The sequence below is a fragment of the Beta vulgaris genome, chromosome 3 (assembly GCF_026745355.1).
Source record: "Beta vulgaris subsp. vulgaris cultivar EL10 chromosome 3, EL10.2, whole genome shotgun sequence".
Taxonomy (NCBI): Eukaryota; Viridiplantae; Streptophyta; class Magnoliopsida; order Caryophyllales; family Amaranthaceae; genus Beta; species Beta vulgaris.
The window spans coordinates 36,032,773-36,055,053 of record NC_079204.1 but is presented as its reverse complement, the minus strand read 5'-3'; the positions used below and the strand labels follow the sequence as shown (position 1 = coordinate 36,055,053).

Here is a 22,281-nt window from a genome sequence, read left to right as displayed (position 1 = left end):
GCGGTTTAAAATCGCAGCAATATGTTCAAATATTGCTGCGGTTTCTAAGCAAAACCGCAGCAATATGTGTTTTTTCAATATTAAAAATACAGGTATATTGCTGCGGTTTCTTCCCAAAACCGCAGCAATATATGCAGGCAGGTAAAAAAATTTTTTTTTTTTCATTACTTAAAGTGTAAATTTTTGGTAGTTATAATACACTTATAATATAAACATTTTTATATATTCAAGGAGTACAATAACAACACAAAAGTAATTAACCCAAACTATCATATATTCAATAAAAATAATATTTTACAAACCCTAATTACAAAATATATAAAAAAATAAAACAGACTAATAAGGAAAATTTTAAAAAAAAACAAAAAAAATAGAAATATACAGACTAATAAGCATCCGCCGGCGTCGAGATCTGAAACTCGAGCACCGACGTCTCCGGCAAGAGGCGAACTTCGAAGGATGTTTGTTGTTGACGACGATGGCGACGAAAAGCAGAATTCGACGATGGCGAGATGAAAAATAAACGAGCAAAACCAGATCTAGTCTCGAGAACAACTCGCCAGAAATCAAAGAAAAAAACAGTCAAGGCTCGCCGGAAAATTGAAGCAGGAACAAAAAACGAAAAAGAAATGTGATGAACTTACCGGAATGTCAAAAGCTTTGCCGGCAAACGCACCAAGAAAGCCCGAAAGTCCAAAACTTCCAACCAAAACCCTCGATGACACTCTCAAACTCCTCTCTCTCTCTCTCTCCTTGCGGCTAATTGAACGGTCGAATTCTTCTGGTGAATGGCCGACGAAGAAAGGTCGATGGGCTGAGAATGGTGAAGGCAAGTTCCCAAACCCTAGCGCCTCTTATATGAAATAAACGTCTGATATTGCTGCGGTTTTTTAGAAAAAACCGCAGCAATATATTAGAATATATTTTTTTAATATTATTTTAATATATTGCTGCGGTTTCCGTCAAAAACCACAGCAATATAAAAAAAAAGTCAAGTTTTTTTTCTAAAATTTTCCGTTGAAACCATATTGCTGCGGTTTTTATTAGAAACCACAACAATATGTTATTTTATATTTTACCTTTTCTTTTTAGATGATATATTGCTGCGTATGGGTAAAACCGCAACAATACCACCGCAGCAATAAGCAATTATTCTACTAATGTCAAGAGGACTTTTTCAGGGTTATAATGGGGCTTAGGTAAGGGTAGGAAATATGTATAGGAAATGTGCTGGAAAAACCAAGAATGAGGGAGCAAAAGTCACTAAAAATAAGGTCAAGTGAGTCCTATGCATCAACCAAAACACAAAACTAATAACAATGTCCCAACTCTATGAATCAATAAAATCTTCAATAAACCCATCCTTGAAGCAATGTAATGGATTTTTCTTTGCAAGCAATGTGAAAGAAGGAACTCTTTTCTTTTTCTTTGCATTTTTTCGATCCAACAATCACATTATTTCTCACTTTGCTTATTCTTTTCTTTTTCTCAAACTTCGAACCTTACAAAGTACAATCGTCTCCATCCTAAGTAACTAAAAAAAAAACCATCACAAAAACTAGCTTATACAAATGCTCCTCCAAGCTAGGCTTGGGAATAATATCAGAATAAGGGCCCTGGGCGTGTGATGAGGGTTAGTAAATACATGAAATAGTCATTAGGCTCAACGGGGCTAAGGAGGATAATAGTATATCAAAAACAATCACTTCGAGGCTCGAGAATCAGAAAAAAGAACGCCTCTATCATAACAATTGCCACAAGTCATCAGATATCAATAAGTACGTTGTCAAAGTCAAGATCGGTCAGCTAATGAGGAACTAACACACAAGAAATAGACTGGATAATGACATGAATCCAATAGGTAGAAGATAAACCTCACAGTCTAACCATTTCAGGCATGCAGTTAAATGTAGTGTATAATAATCATGATATGCTCAGAGTCATAGCAATCAAACATCACAGCATAGCCTCAAAATCACAAATGCCCAGCTATCCAGAAAACAAAGTCAAATCATTTTTCAATCAAAATACAACATAGGGCACAGGGAGGCAATCAAACCAGTCATGAATATCGTGTATTTGTATTTTTTGAGCAACTTGTTTTTTGAAAGCAAATAAATCTAGCTTAAGACAAAAAAAAATCTACACTAAAAGGCAGTAAAAGAAAGAGAAAATACATACAAAAATCCTCCCCTAAGCTGAACGTGGCAATGTCCTCAGTGTCGCAAGATGAACTATAGGGCGATGCTTAGAGGATAAATTAACTTTAGTACTCTCCTTCTCTCTCACTCTCTAAAAGGGAAAAAATGAAAAAAAAACTATAGGTTGCCTCCCGCACAGCGCTGGTTTATAAAAGGTCCCGCATGATCATATTACCTCCTCAATCTCAAATCGGAGGGGAATGGCAATGAGTTCCCCCCTCATCAAACATTTTCCTCCTTATAAGACGGCCACTCAAGCTTGCAGTCAGGCATGTTACCTCAGGTGCATAGGTAGAATGCACATTTTCCATAACCACCGATCTTTTTCCCTTTTCAAACTGAGGTCCCTCCAAATCGATAATGCAGGCACCTACTTCAGCATCGATGCCTGGGGAAGCATCCATATTAAGTGCAACCTCTAGAGGGTCAGCAGAAAGCATATGCGGGAGTGCAGATAGAACATTCTCCTCAAGAATATCCATCCTGCAGCAAGTTTGCTCAAGCATAAGAGACTTAACATCATTGGGTAGTTTGAAAGTGACAATATCATCACCAACACTCAAAGTTAAAGACCCAGACTTGACATCTAGAGGGTATTTTATAGAACGATCGTCCATTTGCAAAGTAATTAGAGTGCACTTAAGTGCTCCCATATTCAGTTTCTTACAAACGGACAAAGGCATGACAGATACAGATGCACCTAAATCACACAATGCCTTATCTATAAATAATGCACCTACATGACAAGGGATGGAAAAACTACCAGGATCCTTCAACTTAGGTGTGGTTTTAGTTTGTAAACAACACTACACTCTTCCGTTAGAGCGACTCACCCTACCCCAGCAAAGTCTTTCTTTTTAGTAATCATGTCTTTCAAAAACTTAGCATAAACAGGCACTTGAGAAATAAGTTCAGTAAAAGGAATTGTTACCTCAAAGTTCTTACCATAGTCAAGAACTACCAAAATTGCTGATCGACCTTCGACTTCAGTATCCTATGCGGAAAAGGTATCCTTGGTGAAATAGGCGTTTCAAAAACCTTTTCCTTCCGCTTTCTGTCTGATCTTCCTTGGCTAGTTTGACCTTCGACATCCACTAGTAGAAAAATGCAAAGTTGCGTCAGTCTATGTGCGTCGCACGCTAGAAGCACTAACGTAAATAACCTATTTGCGTTGCACATTAAAGAACGTGCGACGCACAAAATAAAAGCATGTGGGTGGTAAGGTCATTTGCGTCGCACGGAGTTGAGAACGCGACGCAAATAACGAATTTGATTTGCGTCAAACACAGCTATAGTGCGACATAGATGGTTGTATCTCATGATTTGCGTTGCATGCTTGGGGGATGCGACGCCAAATCGTTTTTGTCTAAAAGCTAATGACTTAGAGGCCTATTAAGTCATGTGCGTCGCATGACCCATGACACGCGACGCAGATTACACGTGACTTTTAAACTCTCCCAGTCGTCCCTAACTTCATTTCCCCAAACCCTAACTTCATTTCGAATCGCCACACACTTTTTCACCGCATTCTCTCTCTCACCACATTCTCTCTCACCTCATTCTCTCTCACTCACTCAAACAACAATCAAACAAGGAAAAATTCATCATCAAATGAAACCCTCATCACTCAAAACATCATAACCATAAAATTTCTTCAAAAATTAATAAAAATCTAAATCAGAAAACACTACAAAACCCTCAAAAAACACAAATTCTGGCAAATTAAAACAACAAAAAAGAAATCAAAAGCAAAAAGTGAGATATATATACAAGTCTATCACGTTCACCGGCTTGAAAAGAGACTATTTGATGGTTCGATCCACCTCATCGAGGTTCGTCGCAATATATTTCCTCTTTTTCGCCATTTTTTCTGGGTATTTTCTCTCTCCTCTGAATTTCGAATCTTAAAGAATCTTTGCATCTTCATGTGTTTGCGGTGTTTCCGAATCTTGCGGGCGAGTGCTACGATATGGTTTTCGGATCTCGCCGAAGAGCACGAAGACAAAGAGGAGAAAGACACGAATTCAGAAGTTTTTGGGTTCATCTTCTCTGAATTCACGATTTACAAGTATTTTTTAATTCACATTTTATTATGAATTTCTTCGTTTTGTCATAGTTATAATGAACCTATCAAAAATGAAATTTCTTGTATTTTTTCAGTTTTTTAACTTTAACATGAAATTTATTGATTTGCAAATCTGGTGGAGGAAGAGAAGAATTTACTAATTTAGGATATAGAGAATTGCGGATTTTCGTTGTTTAAGTTTGTTTAATTCCATTTTATTTTGTACCATTTTTTAAGTTTATCATTTTAGATTTTCATTCATGTTTTCTGATTACAGAACTATTGTAGAGAATAAAGAATCATGTTCAATAGTTCCGTACGTGCAGAACTATTTTGTGCTTGTTGCAGTTGGGTTGGCTTGGTTTTATTATTTTTAATGTATAATCTGCCATTTGCGTCGGATGTTGGTTAAAATCCGATGCAAATTCCTCTTTTTTAATTAAAAAATGCGTGATTTGCGTCGCACATGGTACAACGTGCGACTCAAACGGCGGGCCAGGCTTGCTGGTGGTATGACTTGGCGTCCCATCTGCGACGCAGATAGTAGTTCATGTGCGTAGCACCTCAAGCCCCGTCCAATGCAAATAGCTCCTCAACTGTGTCAGACCCTATCCAACGCATATGATGTCTCACAAATTTGCGTCGAGACTTGTGTCGTGGGACGTAAGTCCGACGCAAATGGTGGTCCCAGGTTAGATGCAAACCGTTCGTTCTCTACTAGTGATCGAACTCTTCTCCGCTTTTTACTTTATCACCTCCTTCTCCTTGCTAGGAGAAGCATCATCAATGAGCATGGGAGGAGCATCATAAATAGTGCCGCTACGAAGTGTAACGACATTGACAGTCTCCTTGGGGATGGGTTTCCCCGACAGATGACCTGGTTGTCTCTGTGCATTATTTTCGACCACCTGAGCAAGTTGAGTCTCCAAGTGTTTAGTAGTGTTCTTCAACTCCTTTATGCTCTCTTCATGACTCTTTTGCATAGGAACCATCATCTTCATCAGATCAGACATGGTAGGCTCTTGAGAGCTGGCATTCTGAGAAGATTGTTGTTGATAGCCTTGGTGCGAAGGCTTATTGAAACCAAGAGGGGGTTCTGAGGAGCCCCTTGATAATATAGTTTTCTAGCAACATGTTGTGGTGGGTTTTGATGAGGTGCTTGGTAGGAAGATTGTGGTGGAGGTTGAGAATTCTGAATATTGTTGTTTTTGTAAGAAAAATTGGGGTGATCCCTCCAACCTAGGTTGAATGTGTTAGAATATGGGTTGTGTGGAGGTCTCTGTTAAAAAGCATTTGCATGCTCCATCTGATTCGAGTCATGTTGATTGTAGCAACAATCATGACCAAAGTGGCCTTGAACACCACACACCTCACAGTAAGAAGAGGTAATAAGAGTCATGGAAGTCATCGCATTAGTACTCATAGGAGGAGTATTAGACTGTGATGATTTAAGTGAATCCATATTCATGCTCAACTGGGGTAACTTGTGAAGACAATAAGGCATATGCATCAGCATCCAACTTTTTCTTTATAGTAGTCCTGGAGGAACTATGATCATTCGCTGCTAAGTTGGCTAGGAAATTATACCCTTCATCCACCTCCTTATCTAGGAAGACACCCCCCTGCAGATGAATCAATTATACTCTTCATATGGGGTTGTAGACCATTGTAAAATGCTTGGGTGATGAACCACTTGTCAAGATTGTGGTGTGGGCATTCTCTCTGCAGGTCCTTGAACCTATTCCATGCTTCTTTTAGTGTTTCATCGGGTTCTTGTTGAAAGATAGCAAGTTTATGTCTTATTTCTGCAGTCTTGGTAGGAAGACAATACTCTTTCAGGAATGCTTCAAAAATAGCACTCCATTTAGTTGATGTAACATCATTCAACCATTTTTTAGCTTTATCATTCAAAGAAAACTCAAATATCATGACCTTCAACTGATCAAGAGTGACCCCTTAATGCTTAACGGTACGACAAAGTTGTTGAAACCGTTGTAAATGATTTGCAGGGTCCTTAGATGGCTGCCCGTCAAATTGGTTCTGTTGGATCATATTAATGAGAGAAGGCTTGATTTCGAAGTTGGCTGCCTGTATGTCAGGTATAGTAGGGTCTGTGGGAACGTTGCCAGGAGAAGGTACTCCATAAGACTTCAATGACTTAGGAGGCATGATTGGTTCTGTTGGTTCTTCCCTGGATTTTCCCTGATTAGCAGACTGCTTCTTCTTCTTTTGTTTCTTCTTGATTTGCCGATGGGTTTTCTCAAGATCAGGATCAGTTGGAACTGGAGTACCTGTTCTTTTAGACCTGGGCATAAAAGAAACAAAGAAAAATGTGCGGTGAGATTGCCTCAATTGGAACTTGAATTTCCAATGAGACAACAAAAATAGTTCAAATAATCAATCAAAAAGCTAAGAAACTAGCCATCTCCCCGGCAACGGCGCCAAAAATTTGATGGGTTTTAAAATATATACCGCAATGGTGTCTGTTTAGCAGAAACTGACAAATACGGGTCAATCCATAAGGAGAGGAGTTCTATAAGATTGAATAATTAATAACTACACTAGAATAATCTTGAACACAAAAAGATGGAAGTTTATCAAATAATTAAAAACCTAGGGAAATCGAGTAGTCCACGATGCTTCTACCAATTTATTCACTACAATATAGTTCAACAATACTTGGATTGAGGTTCGAATAACTAGAGTATTTCGTTAATCCTACGACCGGGCATTAACAACTCTTAGATTAACATATGCCAGTACGGTCGCTCAACCTAATCAAACCTACCTATTGTAACAAGCCTCTAAAGAATATGATCTTTTGATTCTAACTCCTACTAGCTAAACATAACTCATGTTATTGCGCAATTACATGAATTAAACAAGCATGACAAATCAATATGCATTATTCTAATCCTATCCAAATATCGAAGAGCTTCAAACCACAATAAAAAAGGTACAAACATGGCTTCCCTCTCTAAGTCCTAGAAAAGACTACTCACTCATGATAATAATAAACTCAATAAAAATAATGGAAATAGAAGAATTCATCAAAATAAACAAAGTAAAGAGGAATACCGAATGATTGAAGAACAATGAAAATGGAATCAACGATCTCTATAATCTTCAAAATCAAGAGTTAATACAAAGCTATATAGAGAAAACTAAGTGTTTAGACCTGAAAACGCAGAAATTAAGATAGTCTAATCGAAAATACGAAAAATCTATTTGTACTTTTTACAAAACCGGCTAAAAAAGGCAAATTTAACCGTCCCGAAAAACCGCCCGGTCGACTGGGAGGCATTCACCCGGTCGAGCGACGGTGATTCTCAAACTACGACAAAGAAATTATTCCAACCGATCAACCGGGCAAGCAAGCGATTTCGGCTCCTTTCTCGCTCGGTTGACCGGGCTAACATGCCTTGGATTCTGATGAATATTTCATTTCGCCCGGTCGACCGGGCGGAAAAACTACGATTTCTCGTCAACTTGCGAAGGATGTATCTCTCAAACCAGAAGTCCGATTGGGGCATGTGACCTATCATTGGAAAGCCCTTGAAGTCTAGTTTCCAACCCAACTAGAATTTCTTGATTATAAATTTTTATATCAAAAGTTATGATCAAAATAATGAATATGTGTATGTTTTGGCACTTCTTTCACTAAATCTTTGCTTCATTCTAACTCGAAATTGTCCCAAACGGATGCATTGTGATCCTTGTGCAACATATATTCATCTTCAATGATTAATGTGCTTGATCTTAGATAATCATAATCAATTTGCATCAAAATAACCTGAAAATCATTGAAACGCGCAAATGGGGAGTAGTAGAGCACAACTTACGTAATTCATGCCATTATGCACCTAAATGCTCTAAAAGGAGTTCTAAATACAATCAAAATGCATCTAAAAACCATATATAAAAGTGACATGTCACCTGACAACCTTCTTTTTTTCGGCTCATAGACTAAGTCGGTGAACGATAGACAATCACCTTAGCCTACGCCAGCAGAGGGTTTAGGGTTTTTGCAATTATTATCTTTATTAATAAAAAGTTACTTAACTTTATTTCTCTTCCAATAAAAACTACCCAGAAACTCCTATCACATCTATTTTTTGAATGAAATAACATTATATAACTACACTATAACTTATAACCTTAACATACGTGTCCCAACAAGTCTTGAGATCTTTATGAAAGAGATAAAGTAGAGTATAAAAATAACAAAAAGATAAAGTTTCAATTAGTCTATAATGGAAAGTATAGTTAATAATGTAGCTCAGCTTGTTTCAGGTTAGATAATTTAGAATCAGGTCAAATGTAGTTATGTTCGCGATTGTGGTCGGGTCTAGGGCTGGCAATGATGCGAGTCGAGCTCGAGTTTGACTAAACTCGACTCGAACTCGAAAACTCATACTCAAACTCGACTCGACTCGAAAACTCGCGAGTTTCAAAATTTCAAGCTCGAACTCGAACTCGAAACCTAAACTCGAACTCGAACTCGTTTCAAGCTCGAACTCGAACTCGTTTCAAGCTCGAACTCGAACTCGTTTCAAGCTTTTTGGTCATTTGATATAGTTCTATTTTTTATAGAAGAAATTCTTTACTTTGCTCTTTGGTCATTTTATATACTTTTTTTTTCATTTTTTTAAAAAAGAAAAGTACAAGTATTTTTTATAGAAAAATAAAGTTAAAATTTCTTAAAAAATTAAAAGTATATATGTATAAATTTATCGAGTATCTCACGGGGTTTCTCGAGTCGAGTATTGAGTTGCTCGACTCGACTCGTTAACCTGTCGAGTCGAGTTTGAGTTCGAGTCGAGCTCACTCGAGTCGAGCTTTGACCGAGCTTTGATCGAGTCGAGTTCGAGTAGCTCACGAGCTGTCTCAACTCATTGCCAGCCCTAGTCGGGTCTGTATGTTATGATCAGGTCATTTGAGTAGGATCAGTTTTGTGAGGTTAGTCACTTGGTAGTTGGTCCTCACCAAGTGCCCATTGAAACAGCTTAAAAGAAAAAAAGGCATGGAGAAAGCCGGTCACTGGTTGCAGCTCTTTGTTGACCGACGAATCACGAATGCTTATGAAGTACGATCATTCAGCTGTTTTCTTCTCTGCAAAATTCAACTCCAATTTCCCTCTCTTCAGATCTCCAAAAATTCTCTCATTTCCTTTTCGACCCAGAAATGGGTCCAAATGAAAATTCATCCAAGTGTGGTACAATAGTAACCCAGCTCATCCAGATAATCAAAGAAATTTCTTCAATGTCTGAATGCAAAAACTCCTCTAAACGAATTTACTCGAATTTGGTGCGTAGAGTCAAGTTGTTGAGCCCTCTTTTTGAGGAATTGGTTGATAAAGAAGATGATGAAATGAAATTTCTCCCTGTTGACCAGCTCCACGCCTTTGAATCACTTAAAATCGCTTTGATTTCTGCCAAAGACCTGCTCAAATGGGTTCAGGAATCCAGCAAACTTTACCAGGTATCTCTTTTTTCATATGTTATTTTGTTGAATTTTTTTTTAATGTTTTGATCATGGTTCTAGTTACTTTTCTATTGAGTGATTTCAAATTGGAGGTGGGTTTCATTGCAATTGAGCAATGATCATGTTTACACTTTGGAGGTAGTCCAAGTTATACAGATCGCTTTGTTTCTTGTGTGTACTTCGTCGAATAGACGTCCTAGATCCCGAGTTTTGGGTGTCTTCCATATTAATCCGATTTTACGAAGACGCTTTTCTTTTGGGCAGAATCAGTTCGGGAAAGGTTAGATTTTTCATTTGAAAATGAGCCAATTACAACATTTGCAAGAGTTATGCCGTCCAATCGAGTGGAAATGCAATGGTTGAGCAGAATTGTGCCAGGTTTATGAAGAATAAACCATCTAGGATGTAAGGAAGTTTAGTATGTAAGAGTTTATTTAGTTTGACTAGGATCGTTTGAGGGGAGACCTACTACTGTTAGCGCCATCGTTAGTGGATGAATAGTTATATCCTAGCATATAGGAAGTATTCCTTTACTAGCAAATGGTAGCAAGTGATAAGTTATATTCATATTTAAGAAAAGGGGGAGGTTTTTTCCATTACGAAAAAGTGGAGTGATGTCTCTGAAACTTAGGAAACATAATTGTCTTTGTCCATACAACCCAGTGAATTAAAACTGCCGTTCTCTAACGGATTTTGGATTTGCCGTTCTGCGAAATCCTGTTACGGAACGCCATAATAAAATTCACATACTTCTCGCCGCGTTGTCCGTTCCGTAACACGAACTCGCCGCGTTAGAAGCTTTTATCTCCGTTACATCTGTTTTTTTTCAAACATTGGCCAAATTCTTTGTATGATTTAATTATATAGTTGATGAAACGTGATATTCTATTAGATTTGATTATATTATGTTGTAATAATGCTTCATAAACTAAAAAATACAAATAAAGTTGAAACATATTTATGTGAATTTTTTAAAAAAAATCACGCTGCGTCGGTCGCGAAACATTCTATTTGCACGTTACAAGCCGTTCCCGCGACAACGTGACCGTTCCCGCGACCGCGACCGCGACCGCGTTTTTTTTTCCCTGATACAACCTATATATGTAGTGATCAATTTCATGGGTGCAATGTTATTTCACATCTTGTCTGGTGGGTACCATGATTTCACATCTTGTCTGCTTCCTACCGTGAAATAATTTTATGTCCCGCTGCCTTGCAGAATTCATCTACAATAGTTTTCCTAAAGTGTTCTATAAATCGATTTGTCCTCTTGCTCTTGCATCACACTCCATTTGATAGAGAAGATTTCACCATGAATCTATTAGCCATTGGCATTGGTCATGGATGGATGAACGAGGAACCACTAGCAATATAGCACAAACAAGTTTCATCTTCCATTATTGATTAGGAAAAATTGATGTAAACAGGCCAAACTATGGCCAGTCTTCTATAATCGGTCCCAACAACTGATTCTCCCAGAGCAGTCCCAAACTCCCAACTACTACTCATATTTGATAGTTTTGGACCTGGTTACCTGACAGCAGACCACATGTGCAAGGCACATGGTACTTAATGGGTTGAGCTCTTTTTTTTAAATAAAATTGACTTCTCTTCTGTTTCTCTTTTCACTTTCTTTCTCTCTCTTCTCCATCTTTCTTCCTTTTCACTTTTTCTTTCATTGGCATCAATGGTGTTTCAGTGTTGGTACACCAGTCATTCTTCTTCAATTTTTTTGTTCCATTTAAAGCTGTTATTCAATAATTTTCAAATTTTCTCAAAAGAAAATTGTTTCCCTCTTACGCGAATATGCTTGAGTAATCTTGATGGCAGTGTGGTAATTGGTGTTATACCAATATTCTGCTAGAGCTAGCCATCAAGCCCAGTTGTGAGGAGAGTCATGGCACATACATCTTAAGTTTGATACTAAACACCTATTCAACACCTCATTTTGCCCATGTGGTAAGCAGTAGTAGAGAGCTTATGTTGTACTCCGTGCAATTTTATAAATTCAGACCAAAATGTGCTATTAAACACCTTGTCTTTATCAGATACAATGCTATGAGGAAACCCGTACAGTTTAGAGATGTTGCCTAGGAAACACTGGGCCACTTTCCACTTTCAAAGGATTGAAAGGGTGGGATAGAGCACAAAAATGAGCATACTTGCTCAATCTGTCAATGACTACCATAATCACCTCCTTGTCATGTGATTTGGGTAAGCCTTCAATGAAATCCATGGTAATTTCATCCCATACGGCAGTAGGGAGGCAAGGGCTGGAGTAACCCTGGATAGGCATTGTTGTCAGCTTTGCATTTTTGGCAAGTGATAAATTGCCTCATATATTCAGCAATGGAGTGCTTCATGCCTGACCAAAAGAAGAGTGTTTTAACCTTCTAGAGGGTGGCTTCAAGAGTGACCTCCATGGGGGGAGTCATGCATCCAAGTAAGAATCATTTGTTGAGCAGGAAGGTTTGGACCCACTACAATCTCGCTCTTCCTCTTCAAGATATTATCTTGCTAGTGTAGTACAGATGTAGTGCAGGATTGAGCTTGAGTTCCTTAACAAGTTGATGTAGGTTTGGATCTTCCTCCCAGAACTTTGCAATTCTTCGAGCAATGATGAATGAATAGCAGACACAACGATCGTGAGTTAGCCGATATCCATAAGCTCTAGAAAGAGCTTCTGTGGTCTTGTTTTCAACACCCACCTTGTATTCCACTGAGTAATCAAAGCCCAGGTTTAGACAACTACTGCTGCTGGGTCGGGGTAGCCAACTTATGATCCACTAAATATTTGACACTTTGTTGGTCAGTCCTACTGATGAATGGTTGCATCATTAGGTAATGCTGCCATTTTTGGACTCCAAAAAATAATTGGCAACAACACTCTCATATGCTGACAGATGAGATGAGAATTTGAATGTGCTTTGCTAATCTTTCATCATAACCACCCTCATGCCCATAACCTCCCCCATGCATGAGGCATCAGTCTTAATGAGAAAGGGTTTGTGGAAATAAGGGAGTGCTAGGACTGGTGGAGTGGTCATGATTTGCTTGAGTAGGGTAAAAGCTTCTGCAGTTGCTTCATACCATATAAAAAGCATCTTTCTTCAGTAGGCTAGTGAGGGGGTTTGCATATTTTCCCATAGTCCTTATTGAATCCCATAGTCCTTAATCAATCTTCTGTTATAACCAGTGATGCCAAGAAATCCCCTTAGTCGCTTGAGATTCTTAAGGGCAGGCCAATCCAGTACAACTTGTATTTTTTTTTCTGGCTCAGTTTGCACTCTCTCTTAGGTAATGATATGTTCCAGGTAGCGAATGGAGGTAGCCCCAAAAGAGCATTTCTTTAAGTTAGCACTAAGAGAATGAGCTGTCATCATTGACTCTAGTACTGCCTATAAATGAGTCAGATGTTCCTCCCATGAAAGGTTGTAGATCATCTCATTAAAAAAAAAACAAGAACAAACTTTCTCATGTAAGGCTTAAAAATGTGGTTCATGAGGGATTGGAAGGTGCATTGGCGAGGCCAAATGGCATCACTAAGTACTCAAAGTGGCAAAAATGGGTTTTAACTGCAGTTTTTGTGGATGTCAGATGGGTATACTCTTATTTAATGGTAGCCAGATTTAAGGTCAATTTTGGAGAAATATTTCGTGCCTTGGAGTTCATCTAGAAGCTTTTCTATCACAGGTATGGGAAACTTATCCTTGGTAGTTGCTTTATTCAAGCTTCTATAATCAACACACATCCTTCATCCTCCATTCTTCTTTTTCACTAACACAATATGAGCTCCAAAAGAGTTGTTGCTATGCCTTATGATCCCCTGGTCTAATAACTCTTGGATAATTTCCTCAATCATATCCTTCTGTATTGTAGTGTGTCTATATGGCCTTACATTGATGGCCTCATTTCCCTCTTTCAAGGGTTTCTTGTGAGAATCCTCCTCTCGGTGGTGGTAACCCTTAGGTACCTCAAAAACCTTATCAAGTTCCTGTAATAGTTTATGCAATGACAAGGAAAGGTCAGTTAGAGTATGTGCTTCAAGACCTGTAGCTGAGGTGAACCTCCCACCTCTAGTGGTACTATCTGCAATCTTCATCATTGACAACTCTCCTGAGTTGCATCACTTTCCTCAATTTACTGCACTTCATGCTCTTCAATCTCTTGCTAGTAGCCCCCTTAGCTTCACCCTTATTCTGAGGTGAGTAAACTCCATAGTCAAGTTCATGAAGTCCTATAAATTGGGCCCAAGGAGAGAAAACCATTGGAACCCAAATACCAAATCACTTCCACTCAAGTGTAAAAGCAACACATCAGTGGCAGACTCTATTCCCTGCATCTTCCACCTAAACTCCATGATCATGGTGTTAAATTGCAGCTGGCCACCATCTGCAACCTTGACCCATAAGGGTGTTATTCCTTCGACCTTGCAATCTAGCTTGAGAGCTATAGAAATGTCGATGAAATTGTGGGTACTCCCACTGTCTATAGGGCTTTCTCACCATGATAACCATTAACCCTCATAGTCTGAAAGGTGGACACACCATCCAAGTCTTGTAATGAAATTTGCGCACATTGAGTCAAGGGTTCCTCTTCTACCTCATCTATTTCTTCTTTACCACTACCTTCTACTTCTAGATGACTTGGGGTTTCTTGCCCTTGCATTTGTGCCCTGGTTCATATTTATCATCTTACCAAAAACACATATTTTTGGCTCTTTTCTCATTGAATTCAGCAGGGGTTAAGGTTCTTTTGTTTGGGTTAGGGTTGTGTGTGTTTTGGTAGGGTTTGAAGGGGGTAGGCTTAGTATATGTTCTGGTGGTGGCTGTATTTTTATGGCTGGTGGAATTGGGTAACACGTTTTCTGTCTTAGACTTCTGGAATGCTTCATTTAATTTAGCTAGGCAAAGTGCCTGCTGAACAGATTCTGGTGCAAACATTCTCACAGCAAGCTGTATATCCTTCTCTAACCCCCCAAGTAGCAGCTTAACTGGTGTTCCTCAGTCAAATCTAACCTACTTACAAGGGCATTAAAGGTGTCATGGTACTCTTGAACAGTATCTGTTTGTTCTAGAGCCTTAAGTTCTGCCATGGGATCATCATACAATTTCCCAAACCTCACGTTTATATCCTCAGTATACCTAGTCCGAATAGGAGGGATGTTTTGTAGTCTCTTCATGTAAGTTTGGTGTCACGGCAAAGCCTTGCCTTTACTCTAACTCCATCACTCACCTTATCTAGCTCAAAAAACTGATTACATTTGTATAACCAGGATTTTAGATCATTACCATCACATTAGTTAATCTAGCAAAATAATGGTGGTTTGAGTGCTCTAGTGATTTACGATCCTCAGTCACTAACTGATTAACTTGCAGTGATAATCCTATCTATAAGATCATTTAAAATTCGCAATAGCTTGAACATTTTTTGCAATGTTAGAACTAATACTATTAGAAGTTTCAGTTACTTGCTTGCGTTGCTGTTCTAAGAGATTTCTGAGATTTACCTCCAATCTCTGCAGCTCAGTATTTGTAATTTCAATGTCAGCATTTCTGGTTTGCACCATTTTTATTCCAAGAACCGTGCTGCTCTGATACTAATGGTGCAATCTGTAAGCTCAGATTGCTTTCCTGAATCTGACCCCCCAAAGAGGTGGACACTCAGCTAGATTATGCTAGATAATCAACCAGGTAAGAAGGGTAATTTTGAGGACAATAATCTGGATAACTCCTACTAATTCTAAGGAATTAGTGAGTGACTAAAGTTTAGAGAGAGGGGAGAACTTTTATATTGCAAAATCATGCCATCATTCTTACACCTACTGGCCTTCAAAATAACCTTCAAGGAAAGGAAAATAACAGAATTAACTACAGGAGAAATTAAGCTACACGGCCAACTAGCTGATTGCAAGGAATCTACATTCATTCCCCAAAAATAATGTCTGTCAATTCTGTTTCAATGAGCTTTACCTCAGCACTCCTTCTCCAGCTCAATATTCTTTTCTTTAGCATTTGCCAACTCATCATACTCTTCATTTGGCTCCATTGAATTGGTGCATTGACTTCCATTTTCATTTCAGGTGTACTGGTATTAAGTATTACACCAATGTTATTCTGACAGTCAAAACTCATCATATTTGCATATGTATTATGCATATCTTGATCATATTTGCTTCTGTTGAAATCTAGTTGTCAATGCACTTAACTAAACTGTATGCTTATATCTTCCAATATACGTAATCCTCACAAGAAATTCAGTTGCCAAGACTGTCCGAAATTCGGACATTGGGGGGGGGGGGGGATATATTATATATCTGAATCCAGAGTTTATCAAGATTAATCTAGCTATAAAAACATGAAGCCAATCTAATTAGAAATTTAGGGATTCAAACCTATCAACTTTTAGATCCAACCATTTAGATACATTACTGCCTAAGTACATCTTTTCCATGTAGGTTGATTGCATTCTCCTAAATATTTTGTCCCTTCTCTCATATCTAATTGTGGTTCACTAGGGCATAAACTATCCAATAGTAAGGTCAAGTGTCGATTATGGATTATCTCCCCACTTTAGTGTGTTGGGTTGTAAAGAGTGTGACCTAGACAAGTAGCCTTAGTTGGTAATAGTTTTGGAGAGTTAGGTCAGATCTTGTTGACACCACTCAGCCTTTCTGTCTCCTCATGCGTGGATTAAGAAGGATACGTAGTGGAGAATATTAGTAAACTTGTGTATCGAAGACTAAATTTAATTACTAAAAGATTTTGAAGCAGACAGGAATAGACAGTAGGAATGTAGGATATCGTTGCGGAACTTAAACTTCTTAATGTAGGAATGCCTCAAAAATTGTGCATACCCAGTTAAAAGTCTCCTTCAAGGTAGAAGATCTCGTCTTTCATTTTGTGCATACGACAACCGATGCCTTGTTCAAATTTGCAAGCTCATTTTGTACATTTGATTCGTCCTCTAAGTGCATACGACAACCGATTTTAATGTTAATCGAGTAAACAACTTGTTTCATGTGACAGGCTGTGCAAAGAGACAAAATCTCATCAGAGTTTCTTCATATAGCAGAGCAAATTGAAGAAGCACTGAGTAAAGTTTCTTATAATAAACTTGATATATCCGAGGAAGTTCAAGAACAGGTAATTCTGCTAATCTGGATGCAACTGTGATGTAAAAGGTTTTAAGGCACTCTCAATACAAAGTATCATACATGCGAAGATAAGATGCTAATAAGTGGCATGCTGTGGTTTATATGTCATTAGATTGGACTTGTCCATGCTCATTTTCAACGAGCAAAAGCTAGAACAGAATCCACTGATCTACAATTAGAGATGGACATAACAAAAGTGCAGGACGAAGCAGATCCTGATGCTGCAGTTCTCATGAGATTATCACAGAACCTTCACCTTTTGACTATGGATGATCTGAGGAAAGAATCACGTGCCTTCCATGAGATGGTCATAACAAGCAGTAGTGATCTTGGTGATTCATTTGAGATGATGTCCTCCCTATTTAAGAAGCTTAATGACTATCTGCTGACTGTTAACCCAGAAGTTGACATGTCTGCTGTTGACAAAAGCATGATAAAGCACCGATCTCCTGTTATACCAGATGACTTCCGTTGCCCTATCTCACTTGAGCTAATGAAAGATCCTGTTATAGTATCTACTGGCCAGGTCAGACCTCCTTTGTTTCAACATATATTTCTACTTTACATCCATTTCCATTTTAGTCATGTGAAAGACTCGTCAATGCTCCATTAGCATATTTTGATTATTGTAGACAATGTAATTTCTTGACTGGAAGGCCTCCAAGTTTCTGCTAATTAAGCAGCAGCATGTCGAGACCTTTTCAATCCTGGTGTTGAATATGTCTGCTTTCTGTTTTCATGCTGTTATTCTTTTGATGCAGACGTATGAGAGATCATGCATCCAGAAATGGCTTGATGCAGGTCACAAGACATGTCCTAAGACACAACAGACTCTGTTGCATACAGCGTTGACACCAAATTATGTTTTGAAGAGTCTGATTACTTTATGGTGTGAAAGTAATGGAGTGGAATTGCCAAGGACACAAGGAGCTTGTAGAAACAGGAGAACTAGCAACTCCACTTCCAACTGTGACAAAGCGGCTATTGGTGCCTTGCTAAAGAAGCTAGCCAATGGAAACATAGAAGAGAAACGGGCTGCTGCTGGGGAGTTTCGGTTGCTTGGAAAAAGAAATGCAGACAACAGGGTATGTATTGCTGAGGCAGGAGCCATACCACTGCTAGTAGAACTGCTATCTTCTCCTGATTCTCGGACTCAGGAGCACGCTGTCACAGCACTGCTTAATCTTTCCATTAATGACATGAACAAAAGCATTATAGTAAATGCTGGGGCAATACAAGATATAGTAGAAGTCCTGAAGAATGGTAGCATGGAGGCGAGAGAAAATGCTGCTGCAACACTGTTCAGCTTATCTGTGGTGGATGAGAACAAAGTGGCAATAGGAGCATCAGGGGCAATCCCAGCTCTTATTAATTTACTTATTCAGGGTACCCCAAGAGGAAAGAAAGATGCCGCTACTGCAATTTTCAACCTTTCAATTTACCAAGGAAACAAGGTGAGAGCTGTGAGGGAAGGAATTGTGGGCCCTCTAATGAGATTTCTGAAGGAAGTTGATGGTGGCATGGTTGATGAGGCACTAGCAATCTTGGCAATACTTGCAAGCCATCCTGAGGGTAAAATTTCAATTGGGCAGGCTGAGCCTATCTCTCTTTTGGTTGAGTTCATACGAACTGGATCTCCTCGTAACAGAGAGAATGCCGCTGCGGTACTTTGGTCACTTTGCATGGGCGATGTAAAACATTTGAAACTGGCAAAGGAGCTGAATGCTGAGCAAGTACTCAAAGAACTTTCAGAGAATGGAACAGACAGGGCTAAGAGAAAGGCTTCAAGTCTTTTAGAGTTCCTGGAACGAGTTGAAGATGCTGCTGATTAGAACAGCAAGCATCACTCCAAAAAAGTAGTAGCTTAATTTTTTTCCTCCATTACACGTTGATCACGGATTCCATGTACTTACTGTCCATGGTAAATATGCATATTTGTAAATAGATGATACTACTAATTAAAGTACATTTCTCGCAGCTTGCAGCTTGTGAATTGTTATATCTTACAATATGGGCTACTTTTTCAATATCAGATTCTTTAGCATTTTGTGAACCTTTTTCTAATTCCTAAGAGATTATGATGTTTCCCTCATGTGATTACTAAGCCAAGAAAGGCTAACAATCAACTTCTACTACAATCTTGGATCTTCTTGAATCCAAAGAACTAAGAAGTCTCGAACAACCAAGAACATACCGGATATTTCTCGATTTAAAGATCACTCATATACTCTAAATGAATATTCTCAATACCACTCATGGAATTAAGATGCTCAACACTAAATATTTACCACTCCTGAAAAGTCTTTAATGGTTCGACTAAATTAAGCAAACATGCAAAACAATAATCAATATTCAATGTTTAAAACAAAACACAACTAACTTGTATTAACCGTGTAAAAAAGCCTTAAAGAGGCAATACAAAACTCCTACTAGAACTAGGAAAGGAAAATAAACAAGATATAAACAAGAAGAAATGATAAACGTTCCTAACAACCTCTCTCGCACACGGGAAGCCTCTAAATCACACGTCTTTATCTTTCTCCTTGCATAACAAGACTCCTAATGGTGCTTAAAGTAAGAAAAAAAAACTTTTTAAAAGCAAATTAAGTTAAAACTTACAAGCAAAAATACTTTTAAAGCAAATTAAGTTAACTACTATTAAGACTCCTAAAAAACTAGAAATCTATGTAACAAACAAGTCCAAATGAGCGTAGGACTCTGTTGAACCCTAGTTTTGATAATGACAAAGAAACAAAGGAACAAACTAAGTAGTGAACTAATGAATTATTTAAGTGTATGGTGTCTAAGGTATCAATGCAAGGAACTGGGAGAATACAAAGTCAATGAAGAAGTCAAGAGAGGATTTCAAAGGCTAAGTAAAGAAGTTTCTATGTTGATACTGGAGCAAGCATTGGATCAAGAATAATAGAAGCTAGGCGTTTTATTTTCTAGTTCCAATGTAAAGGAACAAAGAAAGAATGGTAAGGAACTGTGGCAGAATATTTGAGAATGAAGCGTTTGTTCCTCTGTAAGGAACAAACTCAGTGGCACTTAGTAAATATGTTAAAGGAACTGAACTAATATAAGGAACTAGACTTAGGCGTGTACTTAGTGTAACGGTTAAAAGATAATGGAGTAAGTCATGCCTAGATTATAGGAAATTAGTTATTTCTAATTTCAAATGATAAAATCAGTTTTAAAAAAGAAAATCTGTTTTGGAAAGATATTATTTTTCGGAAAATAAGAAAATAAAATCCGGTTGTTAGAAAGATTTTATTTCAAAGATATTATTTTCTTAAAGATTAGAAATTCAGATTTAAAGATAAAAAGAGTTTATAAAAACTGATTTTCGGATAATGTTGAAGGAACTCCTATTATTTAGGAGTAATGGCTGCATTTTATCCACGTTCATTTATAGTTCATGGGATCATGGGACATGATGTAAAACGTGTTCCTTAGGGGAAGGAACATCATGGGTAAATGGATTAAAACGTGTACTCTAACATTAATCCCACGTTCTTCATGATTACACTATAAATATAGAAGTCTAGATAAGTTCCAAATGTGTCTGACTAAGTAATTAAGTGAGTTTAACTTATTAAGTGTCAGTGCCTTCATTCTCTCATAATAGCCATTTGTTCTTTGCCTTCTTACTCTAATTCCACTAAGCTTATTTCGATCAATTGTATTTTGGTTTTTGGGGTAAGGGAACTTTGAGTGAAGTTCTGTAAGAGAAAGGCTTTGAGTGAAGCTTGTATGTGTGAGAAAACTTCGAGTGAAGTTGAGAGGAACTGCTGTTAAGGGAACAGTGGTTCAGGAACTTGAGTTTAGGAACTCAAGGTAGGGCTCGAGTTAGAATTAGGTTGTAACAGAGTTGTTTGGCCTAATTAGTGAAAGTGTTGAGTTTAAAATCCCTAGTGGTCGAGGTTGTTTCTTCTTGTTGGGCCCAAGAAGTTTTTCCTCGTAAAAATCCCTTGTGTTCCTTTAGCTTGTTTATTCGTTTAAGTTTTAATTTCCGCAAAAATTTACGTTTATTTCTACACCTACAATTCACCCCCCTCTTGTAGTGTTCCTAGGGAAATAACAATTGGTATCAGAGCTAGAACTCACGTAAGATAGGAAACCCTATTGAGGAAAAGATCCAAGGAACAATGAATACCACCGAGAAACTTGAAGAAGGTTATTCCACTCAAAGGCCTCCTATGTTCAATGGGAAGTACTACAACTATTGGAAGAACCGCATGGAGATATTCATCAAGGCTGAAAACTATCAGGTATGGAGAGTCATTGAAGTTGGTGATTTCGAAGTCACAACTACAAATGACAAAAATGAGGTAACTCTTAAACCCCTCTCTGATTATGAAAATCTGATTTTGAAAAAATGGAAGTAAATGCCATGGCTATTAAACTATTGCATTGTGGACTTGGACCCCATGAACATAATAGGATCATGGGATGCAAATCCGCAAAGCAAATATGGGATTTACTAGAAGTAACCCACGAAGGAACTAATGAAGTTAAAAGATCGAAAATTGATTTACTTATGAATCAATATGAACTGTTCTGCATGAAATCCAAAGAAAGCATCCGAGACATGTTTACTCGTTTTACTAACATTATAAATGAGTTGGCTTCTCTTGGAAAGTTTATTTCATCTGAGGAACAGGTTCGAAAGTTCTTAGGAGTCTTCCTAAGGACAGATGGATGGCTAAAGTCACGGCTCTTCAAGAAACAAAAGACTTCACTAAGTTCAACTTAGAACAGCTGGCAGGGTCACTTATGACTCATGAGCTTCACCTTGATACTGAATATGGTGAAAGCTCCAAATCAAAATCAATTGCTCTCAAAGCAGATGATGAAGATGATTCGGACTCTGAAGAAGAAGAAGCAGCCCTCATGGTTCGAAAATTTCGAAAGATGTACAGGAACATGAAGAATGGAAACTTCAAAGGTAAAACTAAGAAATTTTCTAACAAAGCTGCTTGTCATAAATGTGGAAGTACAGATCACTTCATCAAAGAATGTCCTCTTTGGGAAAACGACAAAACCAAAGAAAGGAACAAGGAACGCTTTGCTGAAAGGAACAAAGAATCAAAAGCACCTTTCTCTAAGGCAAATGTGCGCAAAGCTATGATAGCTGCTTGGGGAGATTCAGAGACGGAAGAAGAAGAGGAACAACCAACTGAAGAAACAGCAAACCTTTGCCTATGGCAAACATGACGAAAAAGAAGATGAAGAAAAATTGAGGTAAGTCAACATGGACTTGAGTCAGAACTAGATGGTAAAACTAGGACTGAAATATATGATCTTCTTTATGATGCAATTCTTGAATGTAGAGATGAACGTGAAAAACGTGAACAAACGGAACAAGCCTT

At 38.2% G+C, this 22,281-nt stretch overlaps 1 protein-coding gene and 1 non-coding gene across 2 annotated transcripts; both read left to right on the top strand.

Annotated features, from left to right (window-relative positions):
• The first annotated feature begins 5,965 nt into the window (after positions 1-5,965).
• Positions 5,966-6,072, top strand: LOC125496129 (small nucleolar RNA R71). Its single transcript, XR_007272831.1, has one exon. It is a non-coding gene; the product is annotated as a small nucleolar RNA R71 (small nucleolar RNA).
• Positions 6,073-9,263: 3,191 nt separating this feature from the next.
• LOC104883815 (U-box domain-containing protein 14) lies at positions 9,264-18,959 on the top strand. The gene is made up of 4 exons (XM_010668377.4): positions 9,264-9,747; positions 16,779-16,895; positions 17,019-17,432; positions 17,668-18,959. The coding sequence occupies exons 1-4, from the start codon at positions 9,451-9,453 to the stop codon at positions 18,736-18,738; spliced, it is 1,899 nt and encodes a 632-aa protein (XP_010666679.2). The 5' UTR covers positions 9,264-9,450; the 3' UTR covers positions 18,739-18,959.
• Positions 18,960-22,281: the final 3,322 nt, after the last annotated feature.

What these genes read in the sequence shown, in the direction of transcription:
- LOC104883815 (XM_010668377.4), top strand. Translation starts at nt 9,451, where the DNA reads ATGGGTCCAAATGAAAATTCATCCAAGTGTGGTACAATAGTAACCCAG. An exon ending in AATCCAGCAAACTTTACCAG is followed by an intron (nt 9,748 to 16,778) that starts GTATCTCTTTTT and finishes TTCATGTGACAG; the next exon opens with GCTGTGCAAAGAGACAAAAT. An exon ending in TTATAGTATCTACTGGCCAG is followed by an intron (nt 17,433 to 17,667) that starts GTCAGACCTCCT and finishes CTTTTGATGCAG; the next exon opens with ACGTATGAGAGATCATGCAT.